The sequence below is a fragment of the Trichosurus vulpecula genome, chromosome 5 (genome assembly GCF_011100635.1).
Source record: "Trichosurus vulpecula isolate mTriVul1 chromosome 5, mTriVul1.pri, whole genome shotgun sequence".
Taxonomy (NCBI): domain Eukaryota; kingdom Metazoa; phylum Chordata; class Mammalia; order Diprotodontia; family Phalangeridae; genus Trichosurus; species Trichosurus vulpecula.
The window spans coordinates 48,856,931-48,874,794 of NC_050577.1; the positions used below are offsets into that span (position 1 = coordinate 48,856,931).

The 17,864-nt window shown below is 36.7% G+C and overlaps 1 protein-coding gene across 2 annotated transcripts in view; it reads right to left on the reverse strand.

Annotated features, from left to right (window-relative positions):
- The window catches only part of ANKIB1 (ankyrin repeat and IBR domain containing 1), a 145,135-nt gene that overhangs the window by 53,204 nt on the left and 74,067 nt on the right, over nt 1-17,864 (reverse strand). For both annotated transcript variants that reach the window (XM_036761895.1, XM_036761893.1), the window contains exons 6-7: nt 8,709-8,917; nt 4,593-4,681 (exon numbers count right to left, since the gene is read on the reverse strand). In XM_036761895.1, coding sequence (XP_036617790.1) covers nt 4,593-4,681; nt 8,709-8,917 — 298 coding nt within the window. The remainder of the gene's footprint in view (nt 1-4,592; nt 4,682-8,708; nt 8,918-17,864) is intronic.

The window sequence follows — 17,864 nt, forward strand, 5'->3', positions numbered from 1 at the left end:
CTTCATATCTGGAAACACTGCCTGAGAGATCTAATATTAATCATAAATACCTATAAATTGGCAGAGTATACAGAGTACCGTACCTGCAGTCAAGAAAACCCAAATTTCAAAAATCCAGCCTCAGACACTTACTGGCTGTGTGACCTTAGGCAAGTCATGTCATCTCTGGCCTTACTTAGTTTCCTCATCCATAAAATGGGGACTATAACAAAACCAATCTCCCAGGGTTGTTGTCAGGATAAAATAAGACATCTGTAAAGTGCTCTGCAAACCTTAATGCACTACATAAATACTAGCTATTATTGTTATTAAAACAATCCATTCGGTTGACTCTCCAATCAAGTGAAAAATGGCCTTTGGGTATTGTTCTGAATGGTGACTTTACAATTTTCTATTCTGTGATCAGCTACTAACCTTAGACTTTTAAAAATGTTTTTTTGCTTGTATTTCTTTAACCATCATGCTACTCTTTGTATACTCAATTTTTGTTTTAATCTACTCTTCAACATTAATTTTTTCCCCATTGTATAAAAAATTTCCATAGATTCACTTAGACAAATCAAGTAAAGTATAAACTGATGATAAAAGACTTTAAATCAAATGTACAATTGGAATTCTGTAAAAAGAGAAAAGTTTATGAACTCATTTTTTTTCAAACAAGAAAGTAGAGAGGATTTATTATACGGGTGTGCTAGACTTAGCCACAAAGAAAACAATCAGTCTGGAATGACAAAAGGACCATGGCACAAAGTCAAGAGGGTGGTAGGTGGAATCTGCATTAAAAGATGGCATGCCCTTTTGTCAGAGAGGTGTCAAATGGTGGTAACAATCCTTTATCAGATGGCAGAGCTAGTAGAGTACTTTGTAGGGTGGGTGATGTCTCCCGAAGGTTTCTGCCTTTCTGAGAACATCACCAAGGCTCATTCAATCTCTGCCCCTGTGGCCTCGGTGGATCAGTATAGTCTAGTTACTTGCACCTCTGCCTCATCTTTCTCCTCCTGCATTTCAGTCTAAGCATTCGCTTCTTCCTCCACTTGGCTCTCATGGCACAATGGAAGTCCACAAGATGAAATTAAGAAGAGAGCTATGGCGGCGGGGGGGGGGGGGGGGGGGGGGGTGCAGAGACAAGATGGCGGCTGGAAAGCAGGGACTTGGGTGAGCTTCCCTCCAGGTCCCTCCAAAAACCTAAAAAAATGGCTCTCAGCAAATTCTAGAACCGCATAACCCATGAAATAGCAGACGGAAGCGGGGCTCCAGCCCAGGACAGCCTGGATGGTCGCTGGGTAAGGTCTATCACACAGAACTGGGAGCCCAGCAGAGCAGAGCCCAGTATGGGCTGTGCCTGGACCAACCAGACCAGGAGCCGGGCAGAACAAGCTTTAGTGCCCTGAATCAGTGAGCTGTGGCAGTTACCAGACTTCTCAACCCACAAATACCAAAGACAACAGAGAAGGTTAGTGGGAAAAGCTGTGGGGACAGAGTGAAAGGAGTTCCCGGTTGGGCCATGCCACCCCAGCCCAGGGGCAGTGGAGGTGCTGCAGCTCTGAGGACAGAACTACAGCTGCAGTTGCTTCTGGCCCCGGGCCCACCTGGTGGGAGGAATTAAGTGGCGGATCAGAGCAGGAGTGCAGAGCCTGCTTAAGATCTGAGTCACAGTCCAGGTTGGCGGTTCTTGGGGGAGGAAGAGTGCTGGTGTGGCAGAGCTTGCTGGGTAGAAATAGCTCTGAAAACAATGGCACAAGGCCCCTAAAGCTTGGGACAAAGTACTCTCTACAAACAGTCATACCCTGACGAAAAACTCAAGTGTCAAGTAGCTGGCTGGGAACATGGCCAGGCAGCAAAAATGGACTCAGATTCAGACTCAGACTTTGGAATCTTTCTTTGGTGACAAAGAAGACCAAAACATACAGCCAGAAGAAGTCAACAAAGTCAAAGAGCCTACAACAAAAGCCTCCAAGAAAAACACGAACTGGTCTCAGGCCATGGAAGAGCTTAAAAACGATTTGGAAAAGCAAGTTAGAGAAGTAGAGGAAAAATTGGGAAGAGAAATGAGAGTGATGTAAGAAAACCATGAAAAACAAGTCAATGACTTGCTAAAGGAGACCCAAAAAAATACTGAAGAAAATAACACCTTAAAAAAAATAGACTAACTAAAATGGCAAAAGACCTCCAAAAAGCCAATTGGGAGAAGAATGCCTTGAAAGGCAGAATTAGCCAAATGGAAAAGGAGGTCCAAAAGACCACTGAAAAAAATACTACCTTAAAAATTAGACTGGAGCAAGTGGAAGCTAGTGACTTTATGAGAAATCAAGATATTATAAAACAGAACCAAAGGAATGAAAAAATGGAAGACAATGTGAAATATCTCATTGGAAAAACCACTGACCTGGAAAATGGATCCAGGAGAGATAATTTAAAAACTAGTGGACGACCTGAAAGCTATGATCAAAAACAGAGCCTAAATATCATCTTTCAAGAAATTATCAAGCAGAACTGCCCTGATATTCTAGAGCCAGAGGGTAAAATAGAAATTGAAAGAATCCACAGATTGCCTCCTCAAATAGATCTCAAAAAGAAAACTCCTAGGAACATTGTCGTCAAATTCCAGAGCTCCCAGGTCAAGGAGAAAATACTACAAGCAGCCAGAAAGAAACAATTTGAATATTGTGGAAAAACAATCAGGATAATACAAGATCTAGCAGCTTCTATGTTAAGGGATCGAAGGGCTAGGAATATGATAATCCAGAGGTCAATGGAGCTAGGATTAAAACCAAGAATCACCTACCCAGCAAAACTGAGTATCATGCTCCAAGGCAAAATATGGACTTCCAATAAAATAGAGGCCTTTCAAGTTTTCTCAGTGAAAAGACTAGAGCTGAATAGAAAATATGACTTTCAAACACAAGAATCAAGAGAAGCATGAAAAGGTAATCAAGAAACGGAAATCGCAAGGGGCTTACTAAAGTTGAACTGTTTTGTTTACATTCCTACATGGAAAGATGATGTGTATGATTCATGAGACCTCAGTATTAGGGTAGCTGAAGGGAATATACATATATATGTAGACCGAGGGCACAGAATGAGTTGAATATGAAGGAATAATATCTAAAAAAAAATACCAAATTAAGGGATAAGAGAGGAATATATTGAGAGAGGGAGATAGGGAGAGACAGAATGGGGTAAATTATCTCCCACAAAAGTGGCAAGAAAAAGCAGTTCTGTAGGAAGGGAAGAGGGGGCAGGTGAGGGGGAATGACTGAATCTTGCTCTCTTCAAATTTGACCCAAGGAGGAAATAACATACACACTCAACTGGGTATCTTACCCCACAGGAAAGGAGGAAGAAGGAGATAAAAGGGGGATGATACAAGGGAGGGCAGATAAGGGGAGGAGGTAATCAAAAGCAAACACTTTTGAAAAGGGACAGGGTCAAGGAAGAAAACTGAATAAAGGGGGATAGGATAGGAAGGAGCAAAATATAGTTAGTTCTTCACAACAAGAGTATTGTGGAAGGGTTTTGCATAATGATACACACATGGCCTATGTTGAATTGCTTGCCTTCTTAGGGAGGGAAGAGGGGAGAGAATTTGGAATTCAAAGTTTTAAAAGCAGATGTTCAAAAAAAAAGTTTTTGCATGCAACTAGGAAGTAAGATATACAGGCATTGGGGCATAAAAATATATCTTGACCTACAGGAAAGTAAGGGAAAAGGGTATGGGGGAAGTGGGGTGACAGAAGGGAGGGTTGACTGGGGAACAGGGCAACCAGAATATATGCCATCTTGGAGTGGGGGAGAAGGTAGAAATGGGAAAAAAATTTGTAATTCAAACTCTTGTGAAAATTAATGTTGAAAACTAAAAATATTAAATAAATAACAAAAAAAAAAAAGAAGAGAGCTATGAATTCATTTCTGCCTCAACATGTCTCTACCTTACTCTCATGATTCTCTGCTAATCTTAGAGGGAGTCATTCCTTCCTTATATCTCAACTTCCTCAAATTCCAAGGCCCCCTGCATTCCATACTTATCTCTCCTTCTCTAGCACATTCAATTTCTTCAATTGTATTAATTCTTTCCCTTCTGTTTTCAAAACATTTTATCTCAGCTGTACTTTGCTTTTATATTCCCACTGCCTTTATTACCTTGCATCTGAACTACTTCAAAAGTAAAAATGATCTCCTGTTTCCAACATGTGTAATTTTTCAATTAGGAGATAGAAACTGGACCTATGATGTCTCTGGTATAAGGAACCATTGAATAGAAAAACCTTAATTCTTCTTTGGGACCACACTTTTTCTTTAAAATGTTAGCACATTTACTTTAACAACCGTGTCTTGATATATTCAGGCAATGCTTCATGATAGCTTCCATATATTAATAGATAACAAAATAGTAAAATACTAAAAATGTACTCATTGTTTATGAAGCAAAACAAAAACTTTCCCCTCTGATAAGAATTACAATTACAAAGAATTTCAGTAAAATTATGATACTAGTAAAAAATGTCATTATCATAAAGGTTTTAAATGCAAGATACTTTATAACTAAATTGGGGCATTATCTGGTAAGAAATACTGTTACATATAATACTCACGCTTCCCAACATGCTCGACAAAAGTCATGTCCACATGGCATATCCACTGGGTCTTCAAACACAGAAATATTGCACATACAAATGTCACACTGTAGAATAAGTTAAAAATACAATATACAAAACAATACTTTAGTGTAATCAGAAATTTACTAAGGATACCATTTATGATTTTAAGTCATTAGTGGAATATATCAATAAATGTTAATAATAACAATTGGCTTTTATATAGTGCTCAACAGATTGCAATGCTACATATGTGTGTATCTCATTTGATTCTAAAAATAACTCTATGAAATAACTGTTAATTATCCCTATTTTAAGGAAGAAGAAACCAGCTGTGAAAGCTGAAGTGACTTTGGGACTAGAGGGGCCAAAGCTTGAAAGTATCTTAGGCAGGGTATAAATGCAGGTCTCCCCGACCCCAGGACTAGCACTCTGCCCACTCTGTCATTTGTTAATCCACTACTATGTGTCAGGCACTTATGATAAGACTTCATTAAAAATTAGAGGTATCCAAAATGAAGTGAGATGGGCTGCTTAGGGAGGCAGTGAGCTCTTCCCTCACTGGAGATCTGAAAGCAAAAGTTAGATGACAACTTATTGGTTATATGGTAACAATTATTCCTGTTTAGATGTGACTTGGAATAGATAGCCACTGAGATCACTTCCCAATTTGGGGACTGTACTATAGTGGGCTAAAATAATGAATTTGTGATGCTAAAAAGTGGTAACTTGGTTAATAATGTTAGACAGTAAATATCAAAAAAGCAAAAAGTGGAGTGGCTATGCTTAAGCATCAATTTGCATTGCAGAGCTTGAATGATTTTAACAAAATCTGTATTTTGATATCATATAACTATACCAAAAACTGTATATTAGGAAATGGAATCCTGCAAACAAAAAAAAATGAGATGCATTTTTAAGAAGTCAAAATGACATTCAGGAAGATAACCACACTTCATTCCACTTCCACCCATTTTGTGTCTTGAAAAGAGCTTCTTTGGGTATCTTCTGAATCAAGTTAAGTACATACATTTCAGACAGGTACAGTAAGAATGAACAAAGCAAAATTATACTTCCAAAGCTGGTTTTCATATAAAAAATGAAGAGCTTTTGTTTTAGTTAAATAATTCAAGACATTTCAGTTGTGCACCACACTAGACTGACAGAATGTTCTTTTGAAATGCAAGTAATGGCACTACGGTTTTTGAACAAGTAAAAAATAATTGAACAACTAATAGATATATGTTATTAAATACCCATTATGTGCCAGGCACTGTGCTAGGAGATGAGAAATTTGTTAAGCTTGTTATACAAGAGAAGGATCTGGATTTTAATCTTGGCTTTGGCTCTTACTGAATATGTGCCTTTGACAAATCATTTAAATCCTCTATGTTTTAGATTCCTCAACTGTAAGAATTATTATATTTCAGATTTCTTTTACAGCTTTGGATCCTAATGATCCTATAACCAAATGCAGAGAGATAAGAAAGGGTAAAACAAGATCAAGAAAGAGAGAACAGCCCAGATTGGCTAGAACCTAGAGTATATAAATGAACAAAGAATGAGATGATATTTTAAAGGTAGATGGGGACCAGATAAGGGAGATAGTGAAATAACAGGAAAAGAAGTATATATTTTAGAAATTTCTAAAAATTTTGAGAGTACAATAACTTTGGAAGCTGAGTGAAGAATAGATGAGACTGGAAGGAGGAAGAGGAAATTTAATAGACCAAGAGATGTGAAGGCCAGAATTACTGTGGTGGTAGTTTGAGAGCAGCAGAAAAAGAGATGTGTGCTAGGTGGAACAATTGACAATTCTTAGAAACTCAATGGATGTGAGAGGTAAAAGAAAAACAAGCATCAAAGATGAACTTAAAAATCTGAGGTTTGTGGGGCTGACAGGATGGTGGTACCTGCCAAATAAAGTAAGTTGAAAAGCGGGAAAGATAATGAATTCCATTTTGGACATATTGAATTTAAGATACCAGCAAGACACCTACCTGGAGATGGTCTTTAAGCAGCTAGATGAGGAAGGAACCTGGGCACATACACAGAGTTCCAAGAAAATCCACACAGACTACAAACAGGGGAGAGTGTAAAGACAACAGAGAAATGAGCTGAGGAAAAGGCTGTTCTATGATAGCTGGGGTGGAAAAGAGAATAACAAAACAGCCAAGACCAAGAAGAAAGAGTGAGAGAGACAAGAGAACTGGAAGCTAACAAAAGTACTAAAGCGAGAAGGGGTAGGGAGGGATGTGTATTTGGACATAAAAACTGCTAAAGAAGGTAACAGTCAATGGTATCAAATGCTGAAGGAAAATTTTAAAAAGGATAAGGACTAAGAAAGTGTCACTGATGCCCCAGGAGGGGGCAGTTTTACTAAATGATGGGGAAAGACCATGGTAGGAGAGAGTCACAGAATGACTGCCTAGGAAGAAAATACAAGCGTACTTTTTCCAGGAATCTAGCAGCGAAGGCAAGCAGCAATACAGGATGCTGGTCTGAAAGAATGGCAGTGCCAAAGGAAGTTTTCCTTTTTAGCAAATAAAGAAATACTTGGATATGTTTGAAGGGAGATTGTGAACAGCCAGCAGAGAAAAATATTGAGGATAAGAGAGAATGATTGATGACACAAGGCCCTGGAGAACCTAACTGTCAAGGCTATAGGGAAGAAAAAAATGTCTTTATTTTCAGTACAATGATGTGATCATATATTTTCTATTATTCAATATTTTAAAATTTTCATACATTTTCATTTGATGTTAAGGAAAAATAAATGAAATTCTTTCCCATAATATTCAACTGTCATGGAGAAACAAATGAATTTCTACTCATTTTTACTCTCTAATGCTTTTTTTTAAGCATTAGAGTACATATGGATTTATAGTTCATTAAAATGCCACAAACTGTTAAAAACTTGGGGTAAAAATTTAATTTATCAAACATGAGAATTACTGATTATCTAAAAAAGGTAGAAGGCCCATGGAAACCTATGGTTTCCTCAGAACAATGTTTTTTAATACATAAAATACATAAGATTACAAAGGAAACCAACTATACTGAAAGTTTAAACAAACAACCACCACCCTCTATGCTGACAGAACTTCTTAGTTGGAGATGTTTCCAAGCTTTATTTAAACAACAGTTTTGCTCCATACTTACTTCTCTGTATCAGACAACATTGCTCATAATTATATTTCATCCTTATTTGTAATACAGGTTTATATTCTAACCTGGCTTTAAGCAACCACTAGTCAGGTACTTACTGAGTAAAGACTATCTTTTGCTTATTCTTTACATCTCATGGCTCAGCACAGTATCTGGCACATAGGAAGCATTTAAGGAAGACTGACCTACAAGTAGACTAGCCTTTTTCTTATTGAGGTAATTAAAGTATTATCATTTATTAATAACAGTAACAATTAATAAATCATAAATATAACAATAACAGCAGCAGCTAGAATTTATATTACCTGCTATACTCCAAGCACTGCACTAAGGACTTACCAAATATTAGCCATGTAATTCTTACAATAACCCAGGGAAGTAGATGCTACATTGTCCCCATTTTCCAGTTGAAAAAACTGAAGCAAACAGAGGTGTAGTGACTTGCCCAAGGTCATGGCTAATAAGTGTCTGATGCCATATGTGAACTTGGGTCTTCCTGACTCCAGACTCAGGGCTTTATCCTCTGTGCCACCTAGCTACCACTACTAAATTAGACAAACCTCTGTACGAAGTTACTATACTCAGAACTGATGTAGCTTCTGTAATTTATGTGACATATTTTGATTTTCATTTACTTGTTTTGGTAACTCAGAGTTAGAGCATTTCAATCGTATACCATGGTTTTCTCATTACTATTATTCTTGGGGTTTTTTAAAATGACTAATTCTGATTTTAGCTGTAAGGGGTAAATAGACTTACTGTAGAGATAGCGGCTCAGGAATAAATCAAACCAAATGTATCTCACATATTGTGATGTTATTTCTTGCTTGCAGCAACCACCGCCTGTCAATTTTTTTTTTAAAGAACTCATGAAGCAAAAGGAAATTATAACCATTTAGAAGTTCAAGTATAAGGGCAATGATCAGTTTCAAGAAAAATACACACCAAAGCTGTATCCAGGTCACCAGGAGATAAACTAATCTCATCTGGAGAAGTGACAGAGGAGCGAGTTGTTCTCGGAGTTCGAGGAGAAGGAAGTGTGTCCCAGGCATTGTACCCACTTGGAGGTGGGGTTGGCATTTGAACACCTGAACGTTGGCAGCAGTTCTCTGGATTAGACATCCATGCTTCAAGTAGTTTTTCCCTGTCCCAATCTTAATAAGAATGAGAAAGATAATGCTCAGTAAAAATAAAATGTTTTAAAAAATCCTAATCCTGAATGATATTTAAGAGTAACTAAGATCCTTGAAAAATGCAAACATGTATAACTAGATTACAGGTACTAATAGTTCATAGAGTCAGAAGATAGGGGCTTAGGCCATCTCAAGACACTGACCTTAGGAAAGTTATCTAGCCTTTCAGTGTCTCACTTCTTTATAAAACGGGGATAATAAAATGCGCAGAATCATTCTAACAGAATAATGAAAAAATACTTTGGAACACTAAAGCACTAAATAAATGATCTATTTTGTGTATGTATGTATGTACATATACAATATGTAATGTATTAAGCCATCAGGAAAATATAAATTATATCTGTAAGATCACAGATTATAAGGAGAAAGAAAAGACCTTAAAGATGATCTCACCCAACTCTTTCATTTTAACAACTAAAAAAAATAAAAGCGAACTGACTGAATTGGCCAAGGTAAATTCAATTATTAATATTTGTAAGTGAAAATATTATACTGAAATGTTTACATATAATGATGAAATATGGACTTACTGGGAATGATGGAACTTGAACTCTTTAATATATCACATTTTGACTTCCCACACAACCTTCCCTTTCAATCAATATACAAAGAGATGCTTTACTAATTTAATTGTGGAATTCATTTCATCTTCCGACAATGCAGGCTCAGATTCAAATTTCAGTTTTTCACTTGTTTGAGACAAACACATTATTATATATTAGAGTCTTTAAGCTTTAGGATGCTTCAAAACCCCTCTAAAACCAGTTTACCTTTCTATAAGTAAGTCAGGATGCTTGACATATAATACTGACATAGAAAAAAATTAATTGTAAACAATCAAGATTTCAGATTAGGTTCCACATGTAAATTCAGTGTAATCCACTTCATATTTTTATTTTTGGTATCATGTGTGGTAGAATTATGATAGCAAATTTATGTAGCACTTTAAGGTTTGTGAAACATTTTGAAAATATGGTCACATCTGATCTTCACAACAACCCTTTGAGATAGATATTATCATTCTTACAGAAGGGGATACAATCTTATTTTTATAAAAAATGATATTTTTTCCCAACTGCATGTAAAAACGTTTAAAAAAAATTGGAGTTTCAAATTCTCCCCCTCCTCTTCTCCCCCATTCCCGAGAAGGAAAGCACAAAGAATATACATGTGAAATCATACAAAACATATTTACATATTAGTGGTGATACATATTATAGCTTACTTAGCCATTCCCCAACTGATAGACATCCCCTCAATTTCCAATTCTTTGCCACCACAAAACAAGCTGTTATTAAGATTTTCATACAAACAGGTCCTAAAACCTAGTAGTGGTATTGCTGAGTCAAAGTGTATGCACAGTTTTACAGCCCTTTGTGTAGTTTCAAGTTGCTCTCCAGAATGGTTGGATCGATTCACAACTCCAACAGTGCATTACTCTCCCAATCTTCAAACATTCATTCCAACATTTATCACTGTCCTTTTCTGTCATATTTGCCAATCTGATACATATGAGGTGATACCTCACACTTGTTTCAATTTGCATTTCTCTAATGGGTCGTGATCTAGGATATTTTTTCATATGACTAAAAACAGGTTCAATTTCTTTACCTGGAAAACTACCTGTCCATATCCTTTAATAATTTTTCAACTGGGAAATAATGTACATTCTTATAAATCTGACTCAGTTCTTTTTCTGTTTTAGAAATGAGACCTTTATCAGAGACATTTGCTAAAAACAATTTTCCCCAGCTTTCTGCTTTCCTTTCAATCTCAGCTGCTCAGGTTTTGTTTGTGCAAAAGTCTTAATATAATAAAAATTATCCATTTTATATTTTTCTAATGCTCTCTCTCATTTGGTCCTAAATTCTTCCCAGATCTGACAGGTAAACTATTCTATGCTCCCCTAATTTGTCCTTGGTATTAATTACCCTTTATGCCTAGATCATGTATCCACTTGGACCTTATCTTGGTATACAGTGGTTTCTGCCAAACTGCTTTCCAGTTTTCCTAGTACCTTTTGTCAAATAGTGAGATCTTGCCCCAAAAGCTTAGATCTTTGTATTTCTCATAAATTACTATGGTCATTTATTACTGTGTCTTGTGTACCTAAACTATTCCACTGATCTACTACTGTTTTTTAGCCAGTACCAGTTGTTTTAATGATTACCACTCTGTAATACAGAGATTTGGTACAGCTAGGCCACTTTTACATTGTTTCATTAATTCCTTTGATATTCTTGATCTTTTGTTCTTCAGGAAATTTTTTTTTTCCTAGCTCTGTAATTTTTTGGTAGTCTGATATGGCATTAGATTAAGTAGAACTGTCATTTTTGTTATATTGGCCAGCCTAACCATGAGCAATTAATATTTTTTCAAATGTTTAGATCTGACTTTATTTGTATGAAAAGCCTTTTGTGATTTTGTTATGTTTTCTGAGTTTGTCTTGGCAGGTAGACTCCCAAGTATTTTATATTATTATTATTATTATTATTACCACCACTATTGTTATTTTAAGTGGAATTTTTCTATCTCTTGCTGATGGACTTCGTTGGTAATATCAAGAAGGGCTGATGATTTATATGTTTATTTTATATCCTGCAACTCCGCTAAAGCTGTTCCCTCAACTAGTTTTTTTACATAATTCTCAAGGGTCCTCTAAGTATAACATCATTTCATCTGCAAAGAGTAATAGTTTTGCTTCCTCACTGCCTATGTGAATTCCTTCAATTTCTTTTTCTTCTCATTGCTATAGTTAGCATTTCTAGTACAATACTTAATATTAGTACTGGTAATAGGCATCTTTTACCCCGATCTCATTAGGAAGGCTTCTAGCTCACCCTGTTATAGATGTTTCATGACAATTTTAGATTGGTATCATTTAAGGAAAGCCTCATTTATTCCTAAGCTCTCTAGCATACCGAACAGGAATGGGAATTATATTTTGTCAAAAGCTTTTTCTGCATTTATTAAGACAATCATGATTTTTGTTCTTTGTTATTGATATGCTCAGTTATGCAGATAGTTTTCCTAATATTGAAGCAGCCTGCATTCCTGGTATAAATCCCACTTAGTCACAGTGTATGACCCAGTGATATATTACTATAATTTCCTTGCTAGGATTTTATTCAAAATGTTTTGCATTATGGAATACTATTGTACTAAAGGAAATGATGAGCAGGATGCTCTCAGAGAAACCTGGACAGACTTATATGAGCTGATGTAAAGTGAATTGTACAGCAATATTAGAGGATGATCAGCTGTGAATGACTTAGCTCTTCTCAGCAACACAACTACCCAAGAAAAGCTCTGAAAGACTTAGGATGAAAAATGCTACCTATCCTCAGACAAAGAACTGACGGTATCTGAATGCAGATTAAGGCATACTTTTTTGCACTTTATTTTTCTTGAGGTTCTTTTGGCGGGGGGGTGTCTATGTTTTGTTTCACAAGATGACTATTATGGAAGTGTTTTGCATGGCTAGACACATACAATCTATATCAAATTGCTTGCCTTCTAAATGGGCAGAAGGGTGAGGGTGGGGAGGGAGAGAATTTGGAACTCAAAAGTTTTAAAAATGAATGTTAAAACTTGTTTTAACAAGTAACTGGGGAAAAATAAAATACTAAATAAAATTTTAAAATGTTTGCATTAATTGTCATTTGGGAAATGAGTTTCTAGTTTTGTGTTTTTGTTCTTTTTGCCTTAGGTGGCATCAAAATGATATTTGTCATAAAATGAGTTTAGCAGGGCTTCTTCTTTGCCTGTTTTTCCAAATGGTTTATACAGTATTAGAATTAACTGTTCTCTAAATGTGTGGTAGAATACACTTGTGAAATAAACTGGCTCTGGTGATTTTTTCTTAAAGAGTTAATTGGTGGCTTGTTCAAATTCTTTGTTCTAAGATGCTTTTTAAGTATTCTATTTCCTCTTCTGTTAATCTGAGCAATTTACATTTTTGTAAATATTTATCCACTTCATTTAGATTATCAGACTTACTGGCAAATAACTGGACAAATTCCTCACTAGTGGCGAATTCACCTTTTTCATTTCTGATACTGGTAATTTGGTTTTATTAACTAAGGATTTATCAACTTTATTGTTTTTTTCTCCCCTCCCCCCATAAAACCAGCTCTTAAGTTTCATTAGTTTAATAATTTTCTTATTTTCAATTTATGTTCATCTCTCCTTTGATTTTCAGTATTTCCAATTTGGTATACAATTGGGGAGGTTTAAAGTTGTTGGGGTTTTTTTTAGTTGCATGCACAATTCATTGATCTATTCTTTCTCTACTTTATTAACATAATCATTTAGAGATATCTTTAATGTTTACATGGCTCTTTGGTGAATATAATTTTTATTGCAATATCGTCTGAAAAGGGCGCATTTAATATTTCTGATATTCTGCATTTGGTTGTGAGATTTTTATGCCCCAATACATGATCAGTATTTGTGTACTGTGCTGCTGAGAAAAAAAGTATATTCCTTTCTATTCCCATTCAACTTTCTACAGAGGTCTATTATAACTAACTTTGCTACAATTCTATTTATTTCCTCAACTTCTTATTATTTTAAATTAATTTATCTAGTTCTGAAAGGGACAGGTTGAGGTCCCCCACTAGTATGATTTTACTATTTCCTCCTGTTAATGCATTTAAATTTTCCATTAGGGATTTGGATACTATATCATGATTTATATATATATATATTGCTTCACTGACTAGGGTACCTGTTAGCCAGATGTAGTTCCCTTCCTTATGTTTAATTGCATCTACTTTTGCCTTTGCTTTGAGATTGACTGGTACTCCTGCTTTTTTACTTCAGATGAAGCATAATAGATTCTGCACCAGCCCCCTTCCTTTACCATGTGTCTGTATCTGCTTCAAATGTGTTTTTTATAAACAACATATTGCAGGATTCTAATTTTTAATCCACTCTCCTACCCACTTCTGTTTCATGGGTATTTGTCCTATTCACATTCAGTTGTGATTACTGTGTAATCCCCTCCATTATATTTTTCCCATTTATCCTTTCCTCCCTTCTTTCCCACCATGTCCTTCCTCACCAGTTATACTTCTATCATCTCCCCCAGTTTGCCTTCCCTTCTATAAGTCCCCTTCCCCCCACTTCTACTTCCCCATAGGGTAGGACAGATATATGCTATTCCCTTTTTGAGCAAATTCTGATTAGAGGGAGGTTCACATGTTGCCTGACACCCCTCCCCCCAACATCCCTTACATTGAAATAGCTCTTTCACATCTCTTTTATGTGGGATAATTTACCCTATCCTACCTCTCCCATTCTCCTTCTCCCAGTACATCCCTCTTTCTTACCTTTTTTTAAAATATCATTCCATGATAGCCAACTTACGGTTAGTGGTAAATTTCTTAAGAGTTACTAGTAACATCTTCCCATGTAGGACTATAGTTTAACCTTACTGAATCCCTTGTTATTTCTCTTTCCTGTTCACCTTTTTATGCTTCCCTTAAGCCTTGCATTTGAAAATGAAATTTTCTGTTCATCTCTGGTCTTTTTCATCAAGAATATCTGAAAGTCCTCTATTTCACCGAACATCCATTTATCCCCCTTCAGTATTATAAGCAGTTTCATTGGGCAGGTGATTCTTGGTTGTAATCCTAGGTCCATTGCTTTCTGGACTATCATATTTCAAGCCCTTTGATCCTTTAATGTAGAAACTGCTAAATCTTGTGTTATTTTGACTGTGGCTCCACAATACTTGAATTATTTCTATTTGGCTGCTTACAATATTTACTCCTTGACCTGATAGCTCTGGAATTTGGTTATGACATTCCTGAGAGTTTTCATTTGGGGATCTTTTTCAGGAGGCGATGGGTAGATTCCTTCAATTTCTACTTTGCCTTCTAGTTCTAGGATATCGGGACAGTTTTTCTTGAAAATTTCCTGAAATATGATGTCAAGACTTTTTTTTTTAAGTCATGGCTTTCAGGTAGTCCAATATTTTTTAAATTACTTCTCTTCAATCTATTTTCTGGTCAGTTACTTTTCCAATGAGATGTTTTACATTACGCCTATTTTTCATTCTTTTGATTTTGTTTCTTGACGTTTCGTGGAGTCATTAACTTCCACTTGCCTGATTCTAATTTTTAAGGAATTATTATCTTCAGTAAGCTTTTGTCTTTTTCCATTTGGCCAATTCTACTATGTGGCGCAGTGAAGAGAATGAGGAATATTTATCTTCCTGAGTTCAAATATGGCCTCAGACACCTACTAGCTGTGTGACCCTGGGAAAGTCACTTTTTAACCCTGTTGGCCTCAGTTTCCTCATCTGCAAAATAAGCTGGAGAAAGAAACAGCAAACCAATCCAGTATCTTTGCCAAAAAACTCTAAGGACAGGAAGGGTTGGACTTGACTGCAAAACATGAACAAACGACAAAACTTACAGAATTGCTTTCTTCACTGAATTTTTGCACATTTTTTCCCATTTTTTTTGTGCTTTCTTTACCAAGCCTTTTTTCATGATTCTCTTGCACCACTCTCATTCCTTTTCCTATTTATTCTTCTACCTCTCTTAGTTGATTTTTCTTCTGGGACCTGACACCAATTTGCATTTTTCTACAAGGCTTCGTATGTACCTATTTTGACATTGCTGTCCCCTTCTGAGTTTGTGTATTTTGATGTTCCCTGTGATCATAATAACTTTCTATGGTCAGGTTCTTTCTATTTTATTGGTTTGATACGTGCCTTATTTTCCCAGCCTATTTCCTGACTTCCAATTTTATGTTAAAGTTGGGCTCTGCCCCTGGGGTGGAGGTAACACTATTCCAAGTTTTAGATTTTTCATACTGCTGTTTTCAGAGCTAATTCTGGGAACCTTTACATTTTTGGTTATTCTACAGTGGTGCGATTTGAGGAGAGGCGTGGTCCCTGCTTTGTGCTACGGTCTATGAGCAACCACAAGCATTCTTCTTCCTTGGCTGCACATTCTAATATGCTAGTGTTTAGTGTTCCTCCTCATCCTGAGATGGGGGATGACCTGGGAGATTTGCTGAGTGTGTCCTGGAGATGTGTGCATCAAGCCAAGTAGCACTGATTAAGTTCCTTTTGTGTCAGGCACAGTGGTATTTGTTAGGGATACAAAGAAAGGCAAAACACTTTCTGCCTCAAGTAGCTCACAATTTAACCAGGAGAGACAATCTCAGAGAGAGGACATTAAGATTAAAAGAATGGCTTCACTGGTAGAAGGTGGGCCTTGAGGAGACTTGAGGAAAGACAGGAAGTATAGATAAAAACGGAAAGAATTCTAGGCATGGGAGATAGCCAATGAAAATGGTGAGGTGGGAAATGGGGTGTCTTCTGTGAAGAATAGCAAGGAAGACAGCATCACAGAACCACAGAGTATGTGAGGAGAAGTAAGGTTCAATACTTGAAAGACAGGAAGAGGTCAGGTTATTAAGGGCTATAAATAAACAAATAGAAGATTTTAGTCATGACCAGAATCATGATATGGTCAGACCAGTGCTCTAGAAAGATCATTTTGAAAGGTGAGTGCAGGATGGTCTACAGTAGGAAGAGACCTGAGGCAGTAAAACCTACCACAAGACTATTGCAATAATCCAGGCATGAGGTGTAAGGGCCTGAACCAGAGTCATGGCAGCACCAGAGATAATAGAGACTGTAGAGAAGAACTGTTGCACATAGAATCAATAGAACTTTTCATCACATTGGATATGGGATATGAGAGTGAGGCTTTAAGGATGACACCTATGAGGAGAGCTTGAGTGATTGGCAGGAGGATAGCGATAACCTCGACAATTATAGGAAAGTTAGAAAGCGCAAAGGAGTTTTAGGGAAAAGACGAAGAGTTCAGTTTTAGACATGTTGAGGTATCTAAAAGGTAGCTGGAAATACATGACTGGTAGTAGTGAAAAAGGTTATGGATGGACAAGTAGATCTGAGAATCATCTGCAAAGAGAAGATAAATAAAGTTATAGGTATTGTAGCAGAGGGACAAGTAAACCCAAGAAAGTGCCTGAAAAGACCCTAAACCTTTTCAGACATGATGCTGGTGAGTATATCTCCAGTAAAGGAGACAGAAAAGGAATGGCCATATAGTTAGTAGGAGGACCAGGAGAGAGCATTATCCTGAAAACCTAGAGAGAAGAGACTATCGAGGAAAAAAAGAGTTATTGACAGTATTAAAGGCTGCATAAAGGTCAAGAGGAGTGAGGACTAAGAAAAGGCCATTAGATTTGGCAAATAAAGAGATTGTTAGTAACTTTGAAGAACTCAGTTTTGGTTGAAGTAAGAGATCAGAAGCCAGAATGCAAAAAGAAAAGGAAAAAAAGCAAAAGAAGTAGACAACACTACTTGCAGACTGCCTTCTCAAGGAGTTCAGCCACAGAAGGAAGGAGTCAGAATAACAGCTCATGAAGATGGATGGATCAAGTGACAGTTTTTTGAAGAAAGGGGAGATAGCTAATAGGGAGGGACATAAGTTAAGGGAGAGAGTGGTAGTGATGCAAGGGTAATTCACTAGAGAAGACAGGAGGGAATGTGATCACTTGGGCAAACGGAGTAGTTTGTTTCAAAAGTGAAAGGTGCCCTCTTCATGTGACACAGGGGTGAAGGAGAAGACAGAGACAGAAGGCATCTGGGTAATGCGAGATTAGGAAGAAGTAGAGGCAGCTCTTGGTGACTGGCCTCAATTTTTTCAGTGAAATATTAAGACCAGGTTCTTCCCTAAGAAGGCTCGGGGTAGAGGGATACATGGGAGATTTTTAAAAAAAGGATGAATAAAAAGTTTTGGAAAAGCAACTGTGATGAGTGGGAAAGTGAATAGATTTAGATGGCCTTATCACAGTAAGGACTCAGGGAGATTATGTAACATAACTTTGTAGTGGACCTAGGCAGCACAGATTCATT